The sequence below is a fragment of the Protopterus annectens genome, chromosome 13.part0 (genome assembly GCF_019279795.1).
Source record: "Protopterus annectens isolate FY-2018-M chromosome 13.part0, PAN1.0, whole genome shotgun sequence".
NCBI lineage: Eukaryota > Metazoa > Chordata > Ceratodontiformes > Protopteridae > Protopterus > Protopterus annectens.
The window spans coordinates 1,128,981,881-1,129,002,153 of record NC_056747.1 but is presented as its reverse complement, the minus strand read 5'-3'; the positions used below and the strand labels follow the sequence as shown (position 1 = coordinate 1,129,002,153).

At 40.3% G+C, this 20,273-nt stretch overlaps 1 protein-coding gene across 4 annotated transcripts in view; it reads right to left on the bottom strand.

Moving 5' to 3' along the window:
* ADAM11 (ADAM metallopeptidase domain 11) overlaps positions 1 to 20,273 on the bottom strand; it is a 1,438,613-nt gene that overhangs the window by 7,010 nt on the left and 1,411,330 nt on the right. For 3 of the 4 annotated variants that reach the window (XM_044055102.1, XM_044055103.1, XM_044055105.1), the window contains one exon: positions 7,804 to 7,821. In XM_044055102.1, the coding sequence (XP_043911037.1) occupies positions 7,804 to 7,821 (18 nt within the window). Of the gene's footprint in view, positions 1 to 6,671; positions 7,822 to 20,273 lie in introns of those variants that run through there. The other variant, XM_044055104.1, reaches the window with a different exon arrangement.

Below are 20,273 nucleotides of genomic sequence, written 5' to 3'. Positions count from 1 at the left end.
ACCCAGGGGAAGTGAGGAGGGATGCCAGCAGGTATCAGGCTGTCAGGCTGGTATCAGGCTGTCAAGCTGTCACAGAAAAAAAAAGATACCATGAGCACCGTCTCAGTTAATCCTATCTCTCAGAGTGATATTTTCCAAAATGCATTAAATGCAAAAAGGCTTCCTAATGAACTTTATTTATTTATGTATTTATTTGTTTACTTGTTTATTTATATTTTATTAATTTGGTTCCCCTTGTTGGGTAAGGCCCATTTTCAAATGGACCAAAGTAGTTAAAGCAAAACAAAAAAGTGGGAAAGTTTAACTGTCAGTTAAAATAATAATACTATTCATAGGATCATAGGAATTTACTAGACTAATGTCTTTATGGCCTTTACAAGTCTAGCCAAGTTACCCTTGTTTCCACGATCAGCACCTATTACCCCTGTCCAAGAGAGACACAGGTGGAACCCCTGGGGTGAATTTATGAGTACCCATACAATCGTCCAGATTGCATTTGAAGTGGGCTAATGAGGTGTTCTGTTTGACATAAAGTGGGAGTCTGTTCCAAAGGTGCAGTAACCTCTGGGAGACAAATCTGTCTCTCCAGCAGGTTCTATTAATGTCACATACAAGGTTAAGGTCTTTAGAGTGAGTAACCTGTGTGCCATTTGATTTACAGATATGCAGCATTTCCAGTAAAGCAGGATAAGAGATTGCCCTATACAAAAGGCAGACATCACCTTTGAGTAGTCTGTATGAAACACAATAATGTGACAGTGATTTCAGTCAATCCACATAGGAAAGATGTTGAAGGCCTTAAATTTTCCTTGTAAGGAACCTTTGTTGTCTCTCCAATTGCTGCAGGTGCTTGGAAAGGTACATACTAAAAGGGGTATAGTACTCAATTATTGTTCTGATGAGAAGAGAGGACAGGAAGGTTCTAACTTTTTTTTTTGGAGGCAATTCCCGTACTTATGAGATGAGCAATATAGAAAGTTGCTGTCCACCTGTGTGCCCAGGTCTCTCACCACTGATTGCATACTTCAGGTGTTGCTACTGATGTGGCAGTTAGCAAGAACACTGCCCTTATTTAAAGGGATGATAACACATTTTTTTGCATTGAGTTTAAGGCCGTGACTTTGGCACCAATTATTTGTTTGCGTAAGACCCTCTTGCAGGATGTTAACATTGTTTGGAGATTCTATGACCGCTCCCAGTTTGCAGTCGTCAGCATATTTGTCAGCCACAGACCTTTAGGTTTTACTTGTACTTTGGAGAAATAGATTCTGAACAGTAGTGGTCCCAAGACTGATTCCAGTGGAACACCACTGGTTATGGGTCTGCTGTTGGAGGTGGATTCCCATATTTTGACTGTATGGGTTCTATCAGTGAGCCACTTGGTGACCCACCTAAAGATATAAGGGTTGATACTCAGCTGGGTGAGTTTGTCAATGATGCCTGAGTGGAGTATAGTGTCAAAAGCCTTGGCTAAGTCTAGGTAGGCTGTTTGCATAGATTTCCCCTCATTCAAGGCCTTGGTGACTGTCTCAAAGAGGTCCACCAACTTTAACAGGCATGATTTTCCTTTGAAAAATCCAAACTGAGTAGGGTCCAAGTGTCTGGAGATTACCTATGTCTTTGATGATAAGGTCCATGAAGATTCGCCCCATGGCTTTGCAGATAAGGTTATTTTCCATTCAGCTGGGATTAAGCCAGTGCTTAGACTATGACTGAAACGAGTACCCAGTGGTGTTGTTAATTCTTGTTGGAGCCCATGTAGGACACAGGCAGGGATGTTATCAGGTCCCATAGATGCTGTGTTTTTGGCCTTGGAGAGGGCATTTGCAACCTGCTCTTTAGACATACAAGATAGGGGACAGGTGGCTGGGATGTCATTGGGTATGTGTGGTGGGGACAGGGAAGTGAAGTTTTCATAGAACCTGTCTGCTAACAGGTTAGCTATGTCCAAAGGCTTTTAGATGGTGTTCCAAAGACCAAATTACCACCATAACAGCTACAAACAAATGCAATCTGAGGGTCATGCTGCTCAACGCTAGAAGTCTAAATCTGAAAATGCACTCACTCGAAGCACTCCTTAAAATGGAGAACATCGACATTTGTGCTGTAACAGAGACCTGGTTCAAGGCAGCAGAAAGTATCCCTGCACTACCAGGCTATAACTCATTCCACACCTTTCAGCCCCAGAATTTGGACCGAAGTTCCAAAGGCAGTGGTGTTTCCATATTCATAAAGGATGCGCACACCTCCAGACTAGTAGCCCAACATAATGCATCAGAGATACTTCAGGTGCATCTAACACTGGGTAAGACAGCGATTCAGGTCGTAGCCTGCTATAGGTCCCCAACAATGTCCCAAGACTCACACTCCACGTTCCTAAGCACACTGGAGAATATTAGGGTCCAACCTAACACTCATACTGGGTGACTTCAACTACCCCACCATTAACTGGGAAAACAACTCATGTACCAATACACTTGCCCAACGTTTCCTGGAATTCATTAATTCAAATGCCCTGGACCAGCTCATTTTTACCCCCACAAGAGGTAGCAACATCCTTGACCTGGTCATTACTAATATGGGCAACCATTGCTCTACACCAATAGTTAACTCCTCCCCGGTTAGATCCGACCATAAACTAATCACCCTGGACACCCCTCTTTGTGTGGGGGGGGGGTTCCAGGGTGATTAATTACACCATGAAAAACTTCTCCAAAGCTAACTTTGGGCTCCTAAAAACAGAGGTGGCTAACTTCATGGCACCCATGCAAATGGAGAATAGTTGCATGACCACGGACTCATACATCAATGCACTGTACAAACACGTACACAAATGCATGGATGTTGCCATACCCAATAGAACCAAGACACTCTCCTCCAAAAAAAGGAAGCCAATCAGGTGGTCCTCTGCTATAAACAAACTCTACAGCAGAAGGAGGAAACTGATGTGGAATAAGGTGAAGTCCCAAGACTGGAAATACTCCCTTTTCAGCCTCAACAAAAAGTTGAGATCTCTCATTAAATCCTCTAAAGCTAGCTATGAAAACAGAATTGCAGCAGATAGTAAAGACAACCACAAGGGCTTCTATAGTTATGTAAAGAATCTGCATGGCAATACCCAGATTTGCTCTGAGCTACTGCACAATGGTACCTCCTATACTGAGCCAACAGATATTGCCAATATACTGGCGGACGGATTCAGTGCCAATTTTACCGCTCCCCCCAAAAAGGACCAATGACAATACCGGTAGATTGCCAAGCACCCAGTATTACTTCTGCACAGGTTAAAACAGCACTGTCCAAGGCCAAGAATACAGCTTCCATGGGACCTGGCAATATCCCTGGCTGTGTTCTACATGAACTACAGAGTGAACTGGCACCTCATCTGTGTGCCCTGTTCAATCACAGCCTCACCTCAGGCTTTGTCCCTACCAAATGGCGCACTGCTACAGTCATCCCTCTCCACAAAGGAGGAGCGACTACAGACCCCGGGAACTCTTGCCCCATTAGCCTGACGAGTCTGATATGCAAAGCTATGGAATGCATCATCATGGACCTAATAAACAAGGATATAGGGAATCTCCAAGTTCTGGAAACCACACAGTTTGGTTTTGTGAAGGGTAGATCATGCCTACTCAACTTGGTCGACTTCTTTGAGTCAGTCACCAGAGCTGTGGATGAAGGCAAAGTGGTTCATACAGCCTACCTTGATCTGGCCAAGGTGTTTGATACCATTCCCCATTCAGGAATCATAGAAAAACTCACTAAGCTAGGCATCAACCCCTATATCACTAGGTGTGTTGCAAACTGGCTCACAGATAGAACTCACAGTGTGAAAGTATCAAACTCCAAGTCAGACTGCCGACCAGTCACGAGTGGAGTCCCACAGGGTTCGGTCCTGGGTCCTCTCCTGTTTGGTATCTACTTCTCTGAAGTCCAGGCCAACACAAAGAGTCTCTGGCTGACAAAGTTCACAGACAATTCATAGTTGGGAGCTAGTATTAACTCCCCAAGTGATGTTGACATCCTACAGAAAGGCCTTACTGAGACAGACTGGTGTCAGAACCATGGCCTTAAGCTCAATGCCAAAAAATGTGTCATCATCCCCTTTGGGAAAAACCTGGTTTTCATAAAATTACCACATCGATGGTAGTCCACTGAACCCAGAAGGTGTTATAAGAGATCTGGGAACACAGGTTATAGCAGCATCTCATTTGACCACCACATTGCCACTGTGGTCAGAAATTCCTTCTATGTGGCGTTTTGCATCCAGGAAGAAAGAGGTCCTTGCTTCCCTCTACTCTTCCCTCATTAGACCAATCATTGAGTACAATGCCCCATTTGGCATGTACCTCACTAGACACCTGCAACAACTGGAGAGGCCGCAAAAGTACTTCACAAAGAGGATACAAGGCTTTAAACACTTGTCCTATATGGACAGATTCAAAAAACTCCAACTATTCTCTGTCTCATATCACCTACTTACAGGTGATCGCTGCTTGACATACAAAGCCATGTCTGACCCAGCTCTGTTGTAAATGCTACATCTAAATAAATCCCAATCCCTCCGCACCACATGCTCCAATTATCTCAACCTTATTATCACAATCAACAGAACATGCTGGAGGGGCAGGTTCAAAACCCAGAGCCTGCCCTTGCTATGGAATAGGCTTCCCATACATGTCAACCGGAGCACCTCACTGGCCCTGTTCAAGAGAAATCGTGATGAGTGGATGGGAAATAGAAAATTCACCCTGGGGATCACTCCAGTGGCTCTACTCGACAGAGGCACTGGGAACTAAGGTTGGGTGGCACGGTGTCAGGGTAATCCTATGGGCCAGGTTTGTAAAGGCTCCAGGGCCATTAGCGTAGTACACACCTATGAACCTATGTGGTATCATTAACTACCAGTTTTTTGCAAATTTGGGCCCTTCCTTTTAGATTACTGATGTAACAAAGAACGCCTTATGATTGTCCTTAGTTGAGGAAGCTAATTTGGATTTGTAATTTGCTATGGAGGACTTCACAAGAAGTCTTATTTGCTTCTTTAATCTGAGGAAGGAGTGTTTCCAGTTTAGGACCCACTTCCTTTTACTTTTAGACAGCAATTTCTTCCTCTTATTGTAAATCCTGTTAATGGCAGTTGCTCACCAGGCAGGTTTGCTCTTCCTTGAAGAGCTTGTTTTGGTCCTACCCAGGCTAAGTCAATGCAGTTATACAGGTGTTTGTATAAAGCATTGGTGTACGACTCGGCATAGTTGCCAGTTCCATCTGAGGTGGGAGGTGCAGTGAAGCTATTTATACCAGGTTATAATCTGCTTTGGAGAAGTTTTTTAGTCTATTTGCTGCTGGGGGTAGGTGTGATAGTTACTTAGAATGAGATTGATTTGTGGTCAGATCTCACCAGGGAAGATCTCACAGTGGAGGTGCTACAGTGGTCCCCCATATTGGTAAGCACCAGATCCAGGATGTTGGTGCCCCTTGTGGGGGTGTCAACCAGCTAGTCCAGGGCACTGGAGTTAACAAAGTCGAGGAAGCTTTGGGCAAGTGAGTTTGAGCATGAGTAATGTACCCACTCAATGGATGGGTAGTTGAAGTCACTCAAAACCATGGTGTTTGGATATATCTTGATAGACTCAAGTAGATCCAAATGGGCAGAGTGGATCTTCTGATTCATGGAGGGGATCCTGTAGCTGGCAATAACTTGAATAGGTGTCCTACCAACAGTTAATTGCACCTGAAGTATCTCCAGGGAATCATATTGTTTAACCAATCTGGAGGTGTATTTATCTTTAATGAATATTGATACAATGCCTCCTTTAGTCTTCACCCCTACAGTTTGTGGTCTGAACATATGGAAGGAGGTGTAACCTCATATGGCTGGGGTGCTCTCCACAGCCTTGAACCAGGTCTCTGTGACTGCACAAATGTCTGCATCTTCACTGCTTCCAGTTAGTGCAGATTCATGCTAAGACTTCTAGCATTTAGCAACATAACCCTGAGGTTTTTTGATGACATTTTTACGTTGGGAGTTTTGTCATCTTATACCTGATACAAAGACAGCATCAATATCCTGAGATTGCATAACTTACCCTGAGGTTTAACAACCTTGGACTGGATTACAATTTGGTGGTGTGGTCTTCTGAAATGGTGGGGTGGGACCTTGAGGTTACAGAATTCAGAAGTAGTTGCTTCTTGGAGAGCACTGGTCTGGGAATAGCATGGATCATGGCCAGATTAATCATCATCGATGATTTGACAATGGCTTTTTCAGTAGAATCATAGTATATTTTTGGGAAGACCCACACAGTTTAGATTCATAGGTTAGCCTGAATGAGATGCATGGACACTGATGAGGTGATGAAGTGGATGTTAAATCAGAGTACCCCTAGCACTGTTGACTTCTTACTACAAATTACATGAAATAAGTGTTACTCACAAAGAGTATAAAAGATGCCTTAGAAATAGTGATCCCTGACAGGTTAATGCATACATGTAAGAGATCATCACAGGTGATATTTAGCCATCTTGACCACAGGGCATTTCATACACACTTTTACTACTTTTCATGTTCAGTCCTTGCAATTTTAAAGACACACTGTCAACAATGGATTTTACCTGGAGAAATACTGAAAATTAAACACTGCTTACACAATGAAGCAACTTCTGAATTGCAATTGTTTTGTTTTCTTCTTAATTTTTAATTGTAATTGTTAAATCTTCACATTTAAGTGTTAGAAAAAACAGCACACGACAATAAAGGAACACTGAATTATCTTTGGAGTTTATGTCTCTCTCATCTGTATACAGTCTGTATACAGAAACACTGGCATCATTAGTACACTGGTCCATAGGCAGTTTAATAAACAGACCTTTTCCATGAGTCCCAACCAGCAATTAAATGACAAATGCTAGACATAACTTTTCATACTAAGTTTCTTGATATGAAGTTTGTGAAATGGATTTAAAGTACTCTCCTGCAGTTTCCAGGACTAGAACCCACAACATAAGATAACAATGTATGCCAATCAGGATCCTGCAGTCAAAGAACATTATCTCCTAAAATTGAGTCTAAGCATCCCTGGTCAGTAGAATTATCCCAGAATTACTCTCATATCATAGAGCCTATCTTTGGTTTTAGGACAAGAGCCAGAATGTGCTCACATGGAACAGTCTACCTAGTTCCTGAAAAGGCAGCAGTTTAAAGCACAGAAGGGGCATTCAGAAAAGCAGAGAAAAGAGGGTACATTGATATAAACTGTTAACTAAAGGCAGATAAATAGGACTTGGAGGTGAAACAGTCCTTATCTGCAATGATTATCTCTGTCTGTGCATGCCTAGTACAGATATAAATTTATGGATTGTACTTGACTGTCACAAAAGAAAATGTGCATTATGTCTAGTTTATGCTGCACAGATATTTGCAGGTGTGTGGTATGTCTACAGTGGTCTTGCAGGGAAGCCATCTATACATTTAAGTCCTCAAATGAATCCTTCAGATGAACTCCCAGCATTGAACTTATCCATATGCTAGTTTATGTGACCTAAGTGAATAAAAAGTTGTTGTCTTTGGTCCTTTTTCTGTAGCTAGAAGTCACCTGTCATATTAGCTAAGCCAATAAGGTTCCTCACTGTCTCTGCTTTGGTCAGAATGTATCTCAATAGGTAAGTTCTAGAAAGAACCTTAAAACAGCAATGGCATTTGAGAAGATCTGCATGTAGGTGACACAATGGTAATGGCTGGATGCAATTAATAAGTGGAGGTCAGTGGAAGATGGAAGGGCATGTTATGCTTCATCATACCTTCCTCTCCGGATGTTTCTTTCCAAGGTAAGCAAGTAAAATGGAGAGGGGAAAAAAGAAAAGAAAAATGTTAGTGTCTCATAATTTTCCAGTTATTTTACCATAATTTGGAACTGTACCTTTCATATTATTTACAACTTTTCATACAAGTATAATAACATATTTAAAAAAAGAAAGAATAATGACAGATATTTAACAAATGAGCACCGTTATCTTCTTCATTCAAAATCTATCAAACAAATTTTTACAGAGGAGACACACTATGTCAAAACTGACAAATATAATATGTCTGCAGAGCCATGTTAGAGTTAATAAAAATGCAAATAGAAAATGATGCAAGTTAGAAGTGGAAATCTGTTCTAACTTTTCTCAATTATCTTTTACTCGTTAGAACATATCTTACCTCACAGTAACAATATGAGGCATGGAATCAGAGTTTGCTTATCACATCCCTATGCAGGACCTGAACCATGCACCTCAGTCTACCACTAGAACTTCTGCACCAACTACGCAGCAACAAATGTGATGTTGATTGGCAACTGCTGTAGTTTGATTCCTCTTCCTACCTTCTCATCACTGTGATTTCAGTAAGTGCTTAGTTGGTATCTAAGAGCAACTGTATTTGCACAATTATGCCACAGCCAGCAATGTCACAATGGTAACATATACAGAAACATACAGTAATGGTCTACCAATAATGTATACTCTAAACTCAGATTTCTAAAATCTAATATTAACAGGGCACTTTTTAAAATACCTAAGATAAAGAAGTAAACAGAGGCTTCTGATAACTCAGTTTATTTAGAGTTTTATAAAAACTATTCTGCCCATTTTAAAAGAAAATAAATCTTATTACTATCTGAATTATAAACAGACGATGAAGGTGAAGGTTAGCAGAGAAAGAAAGTAAAAATTATAATAACAGGAGGATTCAGTTTATGAGCACCACATTCGGTATGTTTACAGTGAAACCAATATTATCGTCATTAAGGGGTTTGTTGCTTTGTATATAAGTATGCTAAAATGGATTATAATATAGAGAATTCTGATCAGGTCATCGGTCATAACCTGCGTATTATGTGTTTGAGACATCGATACCTAGAAAGGCACCTCAAGACTGAAACTTGAGAGGTGAATCTTGACATCAATGTCATGAACACATAATTAAAAGTTATGATCAGAGACCCAATTATAATTCTTTGCAGTGCATGGAGCTTTGTATGCTCCATTTACTATTAGTTACAGAAAGAAAAAGCTAATTGTTTTAAAGCCATAAATTACTTAGTAAGCGCTGTCAGGAAATGTAACACCATCAGTTATTTTTACACTCACCATACCATGCCACTCAAATGTCCAGAATTTTGCAGAATGCTTTCTCATAAAATATTTGGTTTTCAGGCAAATCACTGAAGACTGAAATCACTAACTAATGACATACATTTGAGTTTCAGACTTCATATCCTTCAGAAAATACTGGTGAACACCCATCCTGTTATTCTAGCTACTTTTCTAAGTTTATGAGAGGAAGTGTGAAGTGTGAGACATATTATTGGTATGTACAGCGGCCAGAAACAAATCTTTTTTTTCTTTAATACTGCCTCTGTCTTTGCTGGTCAGTACTGGCATATTTGACTGCCTGTCATGAGACCTGACCTTAACAAGTTAAACATGGTGTGCTAAACATTTGTTAAGGTTGGGTCTCATGCTATAATAGTGCTTAACTGATTTGTCTTTTTCTGGATATCAGAGTGTAATCACTGGGGTCCATGCACTACAGAGACTGAGACAAGCACACTGAACTCGATACATTCAACAGAAGCATACAAAACAAATTTATAGAAAATAACCCCGAACTTTCACGAACACACAAAAAAGAAAACAAAGGTACTGCTCATAAAATCAAAATGTAGAGTTAAATAAGTTCATCAGCGTAGGGTTGCCACTTTTCGTTGTGGCTAAAACCGGAGTAAAACCACACCCCTCGTGTCACCAGTAACCACACCCACTCTCCCACCTACATACCGCACATTTTGTGACATCATGATGACATCACACTGTGGGGACACCCTCTTTTTCCATTCCTGCTGCTTGTTTTCGGCTGATTTACTATGCTTTTCTGTAAAAACGCATACTAAATCAGCCAATTTACAAACTCCGATACTCCAATAGTCTGTTTCCTATTACAGAATACTGGAGTTTGTACAGTGTTTTCTGGACTACCGGAGAATCAGTTTGATTTCTGGATAGTCCGGAAAAAAAACAGAGTGGTGGCAACCCTACATCAGCGGGACTTTGCCCTCAACATCCTCCTCCATGTAAAGTATATTAACTCTGGAGATGTAAAATAATCTCCACTGTTGCAGTCCATAAATGCACATGTTCTGTAGGAGGAAAGAGTGCAACTGTAAAATAGAAAAGAACTTTTAATCAAAGCACAAAACACATGAATTGTGATGAAGTCATAAACACCTGAATATTGTTGCCAGGGATTCTAGCACAACTGAAAATGGAGTTGACACAAGAAAGTCAACTAAAATTGCACTTTAATGAGTACATATAGTACTGTGAATAGAAGACAAATGGAAAAAATGCGATTGCTGCGTAAATACAGCAAAATCAAAACAGGGAGCATAAGCAGTTATTTTCAAAGTTAATGAACAACACCATCTCAACAAGCAAGCCAATAATGAAGGCACTGCACAAAATTAAACTGGGGACACTGCTGGCCCAGAGAAAAAGACAGATGAGTAGCAATTATCTGCTGCTGTATAATTTTTTTATTTAATCTTTTATTAGTCATTCAGAACTTTTTTCTATGATTTTAATGCTGAATTGTTTTAGGAAGTGTTTTCAAAATCCTTGAGGTCTTTGGGATTTTAAATCTACTTTTAGTAATTTTTTGAAAGTTTTATTTTTTTAGTTTATGCTCTGTGAAAATTAGCTGTTAAAGAGAACACAACTTGAGAAACTATCACTGGCTTTTTTTAGAGATCTCAGCTAAGAGATAAATGCATTGCTCCTTATTATATTTCACAAAGGAATATTTCACACATGTAAAAACATTTTTTAAAAGAGAAAATCAGTATATATGCTGTAGACAGATTCAAGTAAAAATGTGTTAAATGCTTCAAAGGTAAGACAGAATGCTAAAGAGGTTTTTCATTTGTAAAAAGATAGATATTCTAACTGCTGCTTATCCTACTGGTGGACAAAGCTTGACCTATCAAGCTTCAACCCTGGATGATCCTCCATAGGAAATCACTGTTGGTGAGTTGTGCAAGATGTGCTTCCTTTTTGGGGGGAATTTCCCTCTTTTTCAAGTAAATGTGACCTTGGACTGTTGAATGAAAATTCAACATTCTGAATCCACTATCACTGAACACACTTTAATGAAAGCGCTTTCACCGAAAAAGCACTTCCATTAAAGTGTGTTCAAAAAAAAAAAAAAAAACAAACATTACATTTACATTTTTGCAGTGGGACAAGCCCCCCTGCACCACCCACACCTCCCCTACTCTTATATTCTCACTTCAAGGTCGCACTACAGTGGGGAAAAGGGAATTTTCCCTTATCCCCACTGTAGTGCAATCTCCGCAACAGGCATACTTACGCGAAAGTGCTTCTTCCACTGCAATAAATACTGTAATTAACTGTTTAGTTTTGCATTAGTAATGTTTTTGTTTCTTTCTGGAATACAGTGGTTTTGATTGCGTAGTTATCTATACTATTGTCATATATAAGCTGAAGATATAGATTCACAAATTCTTTTGTTACAAAAAAAAAAACTTGAAAAGAGTAAAAACAAATGTTTATTTTAAGGTTAGGGTATGAATGTGTACCAACCAGTTAGTCTTCTTACTAAGATTTATATATTGTTTCCAAATGTGTTTTAGGAAAACATCAAAGTGGTTCACATAAAGTCGCTAAAGGATGGAAATGGAAGATGAGTATGCTGGAAATTCAACATAGGTATTGAAAAATGTGTACTGGTGAATGTCTGTTTCCAATGTTGACTGGATTATTTTCATTAGAAACAATCTCACATGCTTAACTGTGTCAAAACAGAATCAACTACATCTGTGTTCAGCTGCTGACCTTAACTGGATCATGACTTCTGTAACAGGTCTGGGGGGGGGCAAAAAAATATGCTCAGTGCTTTCCACCTCATCATAGCAGCACCTATGATACTACTTGCTGAAGCGTTCATCATAGTTTCAGTTTATCACCTGTGTAATTTGTACATCCAGTGGGTGTGCTTTACACAATTTTATATATGTCTTTCTTGATTCAAACCTCCACTAAAGTCAAGGTATACAACTTTTTCTCTTGTCGATGAATATCTATCTATCTGTATGTCTATTTATCTATTTGTCTGCTGCTACAAATTTTTACACACAATGTTATGTTAATATTATTACACTATATGTATCCTTTGTATAAAATGAACTTGTATCTTTAACGTAATCATGAAGCTTTTCACTCCAGGCCTCTACTGAAAAGGGGCTTTGACCTCAGTCAAACTTTCCTGGCAAACAAAATGTAAATAACATTATAAATAAAATTATAAATAAAATAAACTTACTCAGAACTGAATGGAGTCATGTGTAGCAGCACAGACACTAGATGGTGCCTATCAGGGGAAGAGTTATATAGACCAAATGACTTAGGCATCAACTATGGTGTGCTATATCCTTAACAGAGGAGAACACTCAAACTGGGTACCCTGCCATGGCTAGCAACTTAATGGTGTAAACCTGGCTCCTGATGATCTGGTCAAATTGACAGTCATCAAAAATAAGCATGGGTATATACCAGTGATAAGCAGGTTGAGGACCCAACCAACTCTGACCTATGCCGGGGACCCATACTAATGCTGGTAGGAGTCTGTGTATCCCTGTTAGCTAGTGTGTGCTCACCTAAAGTCCAGCTACCCTAGACCAATAAGTTACTGGCTGACTGTTGTCCATTTGCCCAGAATGGGTTACCTGGGATAGCTCTTTTGAGTGAAAGCCAGATGTAGTACTAACTGACTTGCCAAACAAGAACTAAGGATTGCTACAATGAATACAGTTCACTGACAACTTGTAAGTAGATTACATGATGGTGAGGAGGAGATTAAACATCCTGTGCAACCAGGAGAAAAGGTGGAATGGCAATGCAGCAAAGCCTATGGCTTGGGGTCCACAACTCAGTTAGGAGGACAGACTAGAAATAGTGTGGGAATTGTGCTGAAGGAGGGTCTTCTGAAGACAGTAAGAGGTGTCATCAGAATTAGTGACAGAAACATGGCAGTCAGACTCCAGTATAAATACAGGGCAGTATTCATAATCTCAGTCTATACCCCACTACAGGGTTGTTATGGTGTGGAAAAGGGAGCATTCATGCTGCAGTTGCAGGACCTGCTGGATAAATCTGGTAACATGAGTTGATGTTGATAAAAGGGGACTTGAATCTTCATATCAGGACAGACAGAACATGACATGAGGTCTGCCTGGGTCCACTTGGGTGAGGTAACAGGAATGAAAAAAAAAGAGAGGTTATCTAGACTATTGCCTAGAAGATGGCTGATGGTGGCTAACACACATTTCTGCAGGAGTCAGTCACAAGGTCACATACAAGAGTGGACAACATGCGTCTCGAGTAGTCTTACTCCTAGTAAGGAAAGGACACTGGGATAGAATCAGGGACTGCAAAGTCATCCCCAGTAAAACAGTCAACCCCAGCATAAACCATTGGTGGCCACAACCATCTGCAAGCAGTAGTCAGAGAAAGTTCTAAAGTCAATAGAGATGAGGCTGAAGACCTGGAAGTAGAAGACTTCAAGGAAATACTATGGCTCCAGCATGTCAGGAAGAAGAGGAAATACATGGGGTCAAAGAAGAAGAATAAAGAATGACAGCGTCTCAAAACAGCATGTTTAAAGGCTTAGAACAGATATGTGGCTAAGCCAGGTGTGGAAATAAGGTAAATATGTAAAGCTGGTGTTGGTGTTGGAGTACAGAAATCCTGGAAGTTATCAAAAGAAATAGGGAGTGCAGAAGTTGGAGACAGAAAAGATGGACCAGGCTAAGAAGGAATACTGGTTGTCTGACAGAACAGATAAGAGAGCAACCTCAACAGCAAAGAAGACAAAGGCATCATAGGCACTCTACCAGCTTTTGGAAAGTGACTCAGTAGATGGCTCAGCATGCAGGGCATAAGCAGAAAGGTAAAGAAGGTAGCCAACAGACAGCATTCATAAGGGATGCCAGAAACAGCTACTCGTCTTGTCCACAGGACATCAAAAACAGATGCAAGGAGTAGTTTCAGCAGCTTCTGAATGAAGAATCTCTCACAGAAGCTGTACTGCCCTATACACTGCATACAATAAAAGAGGAAGAACAGCCTGCTATTAAGTGAGAACCTGGCAACATTTCAAACCCCCATATACCCTGAGAACACTTCTGTCTATGCAGAACTGTTCACAGAAACCCTGTACAAACATGTTAATAGCTGCATAGAGGTAGATGTATCCATGAGGAAGAAGTACAGAACTAACTCAAAAAACAAGCTACCCTGGTGGAATCACAAAATTAATTGTCTATATAATGGGAGGAAGAAATTCATGGCAAAATTTAGGAGGTGCAGCACCCAGCAGGATAAAAGCACCCTCATAAAGCTAAACAAACAACTCAGAGGACACATAAAGTCTACCAAAGCCAAATGTGAGTTAAGTTTGGCCTCCCAGGCCAAGGACAACCACAAAGCATTCTTTAGCTATGTCCGCAACCTCAAAGGCAGTACACAACTGTGTGCAGAGCTCATTGTAAATGGAGCCACCCATACTGAGCCAGAAGATATAGCAAACCTCCTGGCTGATAAATTCAGCTCCAACGTTAATTCTTTCTCCCCCCTCAAACTTCCCTCAGGAAATATCATCAAATATAACTCGCCTACTATCACTAGGGAACAGGTCCTTAATGCTCTCTAAGACCAAGAACACTGTATCAATGGGCTCGTACAATATCCCAGGATGCCTTCTAAATAGCATGAAACATGACCTATCAGGGCCTCTGGAATTACTATTTAACTGTAGCCTCCAAACAGGCTTTGTGCCTCATGAATGGAGAAAAGCAACAGTCATCCCTCTGCACAATGGTGGGCCATCTACAGACCTTGGAAGTCTCACTAGTCTTATATGTAAAGCCATGGAAGGAATTATCATGGAGATGATCAATAGAGATTATAGTAAACCTTCAGATACTGGACCCAACCCAGTTTGGATTCATCAAGGGCAGATCATGCCTACTCAGCCTGGTGGACTTCTTTGAGAAGGTCACCAAGGCAATGGATGAGGACAAAATTGTTCATACTGCCTTCCTTTACCTAGCCAAGGCATTTAACACAATACCCCACTCAGGCATTGTTGACAAACTCAAGAGGTTAGGTACAAACCCATATGTCACCCAGTGGATAGCCAAATGGCTCACAGACAGGACCAAATAAGTTAGAATGGGGACTCCACCACTACAAAGAGGCCAGTCACAAGTGGAGTCCCTCAGGGATCAGTCCTTGGACTGCTCCTTTTTGGCATTTAATTCTCAGAAGTCAAGGCCAATGTCAGTGGTCTCTGACTGACTAAATTTGCAGATGATTGCAAATTAGGATATTTCATTGAATCTCACACACTGACACAAATGTTCTACAGGAGAGGCTGACACAGACAAACAACTGATGTCAGAGCCATGGACTAAAACTAAATGCCAAGAAATGCATAATAGTATCCTTTGGGAAGTCATCCATCCTTTGTAATTCTCATATTGACAACACACCCCTTAGAGTTGACCCAGTAGTCAGGGACTTAGGGACACACATAGATAGTAATCTAACCTTTGATCATCATGTGTCTACAGTGGTGAGGAAATCATTATATGTTGCACAACTTATAAACAAAGGTATGGCATCTAAGTCCAAGGAAGTCATTGTTTCACTGTATTCGACATTCATCAGACCCATCATTGAGTACAATGCCTCCTTTGGTATGTACCTAACCAGGCATATCCAACAACTAGAACTTCCACACAGATTCCTCACTAAAAGAATACAGGGCATAAGTAATATGTTCTATGCAGACCTCCTCAAGGCCCTATCCCTGTATTCTGTATCCTACAGGCTTTAGAGGGGAGATCTATGCCTGGCCTACAGGGCATTGTCAGACCCCACTCTGATGGACTTTCTGCATATCCACAAAACAAACAGCACCAGAATTACCTGTTCTAAAGACTTAAACTTTGCCTGTGACATAAATAGGACCTGTTGGAGAGATAGGTATTTATCCCAGAGACTACCCCATCTATGGAGCAGGCTCCCCATCCATGTGAAGCAGAGTTCCTCCCTAACCAAATTCAAGTGCAACTTGGACAATTGGATGGGAAACTGGAAATTCATCCCTAGTTTGGCACCTATGTCTCTAATGGACACAGGTTACCTGTAAATGGTTCATCTCCCAGGCCCAGGTGTACACTTATCAAAGGTAGCAGAACTTGTCAGAGATTTGGGATGCATGGCTAGGCTTAAAAATGCCCTTGTGGTAATTAGCCTAGTAAACACATATGAACCTATAAGTAAGAACAGCACTAAGGAAAATGAAGTCAGGAAAAGCATCAGGCTCAGGTGTGATCAGAGCAGATATGATCAAGACGTTAGTTACGTTAGGGAAGTAGGAACTAATAGCAGCATTGAGAGAAAGGTGTATCCCAGAAGACTGGAGAATAAGCATTCCAGTAGCAGTGTAGACCAAAGGGGATATTCACAAATGAGGGCAGAACAGATGTATCAGGCTCCTGTCAGACTGCATTAAAGTGCCCAAGACAGTGAATAACAAATTAATATACAGAGTAGTAGAAAGCAATATGGAAGATGAGCCATTTGGATTCAGATCAGGATGCAGCAGTTTGTAGTGAGATACAAGAAAATAAGCTAAAGATGAGAAAAGAGTACAACTGGACATTCCAGGACTTCGCGAAAGTATATGATAAGGTCTCACAAAATCTGATTTGGGTAGTCTTCCAATGGTTTGAATTCCAGGAACCACTGCTAGAACTAGTGCAAGCTATGCACACGGACCCAATTACACAAGTACAGACAGTGTTCAGACTCACAGAAGGTTCCCAGTGAGAGATGCTGTGCATCAAGGTTTAGCTCTGGGGCTACTGCTGTTCATACTGTTGAAACACTACATTAGCAAACAAATTGTAGACTGTATGCAGATGATGTAGCATTCCAGGTAGACTTTGAACATAAACTGCAGCAAATGAAAGAGACATAAAATATAAACTGAAGGAGCATGGAATGAAACAAACAAGACAGCAAATGGGGGAAATCAGAAGAAGATGAAATTTGAGATAGAAGGAAATACTGCAACAGGTTAACAGCTTCATATATCTGCAAAGGGTGGTTGAGAAGAAGGAAAGTCTGAATGAGGAAGTCAAAGCTAGAATTAGAAGGGCTGCAGTGAACTGGTACAGAATGTCAGGGGTAGTGGGTGGCACAGCATGACAAAGAAACTGAAAGTAAGCTGTATAAAACAGTGGTGCAACCAGCACTACTGTATTTTACAGAAACCTGGAAAATTAATGCAGAGCAGCTGAGGAACCTGGAGGTGATGGAGATGAGCTGTCTGAGATGGGTGGTAGAAAATATACTGCAGGACAGTTGAAATGATGACAGTACAGCAGAAGCCAAAGTAGCTCTAACTATAAAAAAGGTGAAAAAGAATAGATTACAGTGGTTCAGACATATGTGCAGGAAAGCAGAAAATGGTCTGGTAAAAAAAGATGTGGGAAAAGCAGGAAGAATGCAAGAGGAAAGGAGGATATTCAGCAAAGAGATGGATGGAATGCATGAGAGAAGACTTGCAGCAGTCAAGCATGATTGTCAGTAAAGAAAAAAGAGTTGCATTGAATCAAGAAGAGTGGTGACAGGTGATGCAACACCCTGAACCTGTATAGAAAAGGGAAAAAGGGAGTTGACAATGATAATGATGATGATGATATCTTCCATGGCAGGTCTTGCTCAGCTTCAGGAATGCAAATATTATAGCACTATCACAAATATTTGCAAAAGATAATGACCTTACAAATGCACACAGAAATGTAGAATGGTGTTAATGAATACACATATTTTACTCATGGCTGGGCTTATGTATAGGTGAAGTAGCAGGTTACCTAAGGCACTGTTCTGCTAGGGTGTTTAACTGATATTTATTTATTTTCTTAACTACAGAAGTATGGTGTATCTTTAGCTCATAACAATAAAAAATATATAAACAGCCCATAACACCTTCAAGAAGCTGCAACTGTTGTGACACAGTAGGGGGTGCTCTGTACATGCCACTCAGTTTGTGAGCTTCCTATTCCGTCCAACTCAGGATTTATCTGATTCATTTTCTAGGTCATGGTGGGGATGGAAAACAAAGCCATAAATCAAAACTTTAAACTGGATGTTATGAGTATGGTAGAATTTCAGCAGTTGGATTAAGTAAGTTTTTTTTAAAAGGCTGGCAAGCAACAAGGGCAGTAGACAGCTTTTCAGGACTATGCTACCAACTGTCTTTATGTGATTCATTATTGTGGCCCATAATTAATTAACTAATTAATTAATTAATTAAGTAATTTTAATATCCTTACAGTTAGACATCAGAGATGCATGCAGTTAGCAAAATAGCTAAATTGATGGGTACAGGGCAGAACAAGAATGTCTGACTCTGCTGTTGCTTGCCTCTTATTCTGGCTTCGTAGGACTAATGTGATTTGTGTGAAGCAAACTGTCTACTGTTTATGTAAAATAAAGTTAAAATATTACTGTGGCCATTTTCTTTTATCACAATCAGACCTCTGAGGTGTACACAATCAACAAATGGCTATAACTACTTGGTGGAAGGATGCTGTCTTTGGATGAAAGTAAGAGACTGTTGTGCCATTTGATCAGTTTAAACAGTCATTAATTTGACTTTGCATGACTAGTATGTATTTATTTGAAGTAAGACACAATACTTCACTTTAGCTACTTTGTGTTTGTGTGTAACAGACATGAAATACATTTCTATGATGATTATTGTTACTACTATTTTAACCACAACAAAAAAATCTGAAGTGTATGCAATGCATTCCTTATGTATTTATTGAATTACTTTATTTATTTATTTTAAATGTGTTAACTGAGTTAGGACATTGATCACAATTGAACAATTTCAGTCTCAGCCCAGAAAACATTGTAGCTATAACTGCTTGGTATGGGAGTATATTTTATGAAAATTACTGATTCTGCTATCATGATCAAGTTAACTAGTCATTAATCTAGCTTTACAGAACTACTGACAGGACTAGAATGCATTTAAGTACAAGTTGAAATACTTTACTGTGGTTGTTTTTTTTCTCACAATCAGACCTACGAGTAATGCATAGTTGATTCACTGGCTTTTGCTGAAAAGGAAAGAGGATGTCTCTGGATAAAAGTAACTTACCCCCTTTTGTCTGATGGCAGTTAAACAGTCACTGATCTGGCTTGGCTGGAGCAGTGTCACAAAATGTGTTGCATTTGCTGATTTGCTGAATTCAGTCAAAATGATCACTGCTATGAATTTAACTTGCAAGGGTATGTATGTGTGTGTGTGGGTGAGCATTGCAGAGTATTTAAGAGTAAAAAGTTGGTCATAATTTCTGTTTCTTTTACTCTCCATCAATGACAAATGTTATCATTGTGCACAATAAATGGCTTCCTTTGGTGGTTTGGACGGAATGTCTCTGAAAGCAACTGAGTGGTGTTACAGTGGCACAGCAAGTAGTGTTGTCAACTCACAGTGTTTGGTTTCTGCTTGAATTGTTGTCTCTGGCTCCTTCTGTGTGGAGTCTGCATGTCCTCCCTGTTTCTGCATTGGTTTTATCCAGATGCAGTGAATTTTGTGACACTCCTGGCTTGTCAGAGTCAGTGTGTGTGTGTGTGTGTGTGTGTGTGTGTGTGTGTGTGTGTGTGTGTGTGTGTGTGTGTGTGTGTGTGTGTGTGTGTACAAAATATCACATATTTGTATCTGTGGACACACACAGTGCTGGCATACATAGACATAAATCTAGAACACAAGAAAAAAACAGATAACAAGAAATTATCTTTCAAAAATAAGGGATAAAATGCATCACAGAACTTCAAGACCCCCACAAATTTTGATCCTGTTGACCTTCACCTCCAAGACTGCATAGGTGGATTTTTGTCACAGGCTTAGTACTGGCTTCTACCCTGGCTCCACCTAATACCGGCTTCTACCCTGGCCCCCACCTAGTCTAGAACCAGTTCTGCTCAGAGATCAGCACACAGAAGGTCACTATAGCTTGTATGGACTGGGAAAGGTTAGGACTGGGAAAGGCTGGTGACAGTGAAGTCATTATTTCAATAATCTTCCTCCCAATCAGACCTCAGTGGTGTTCACATAAGGTCAC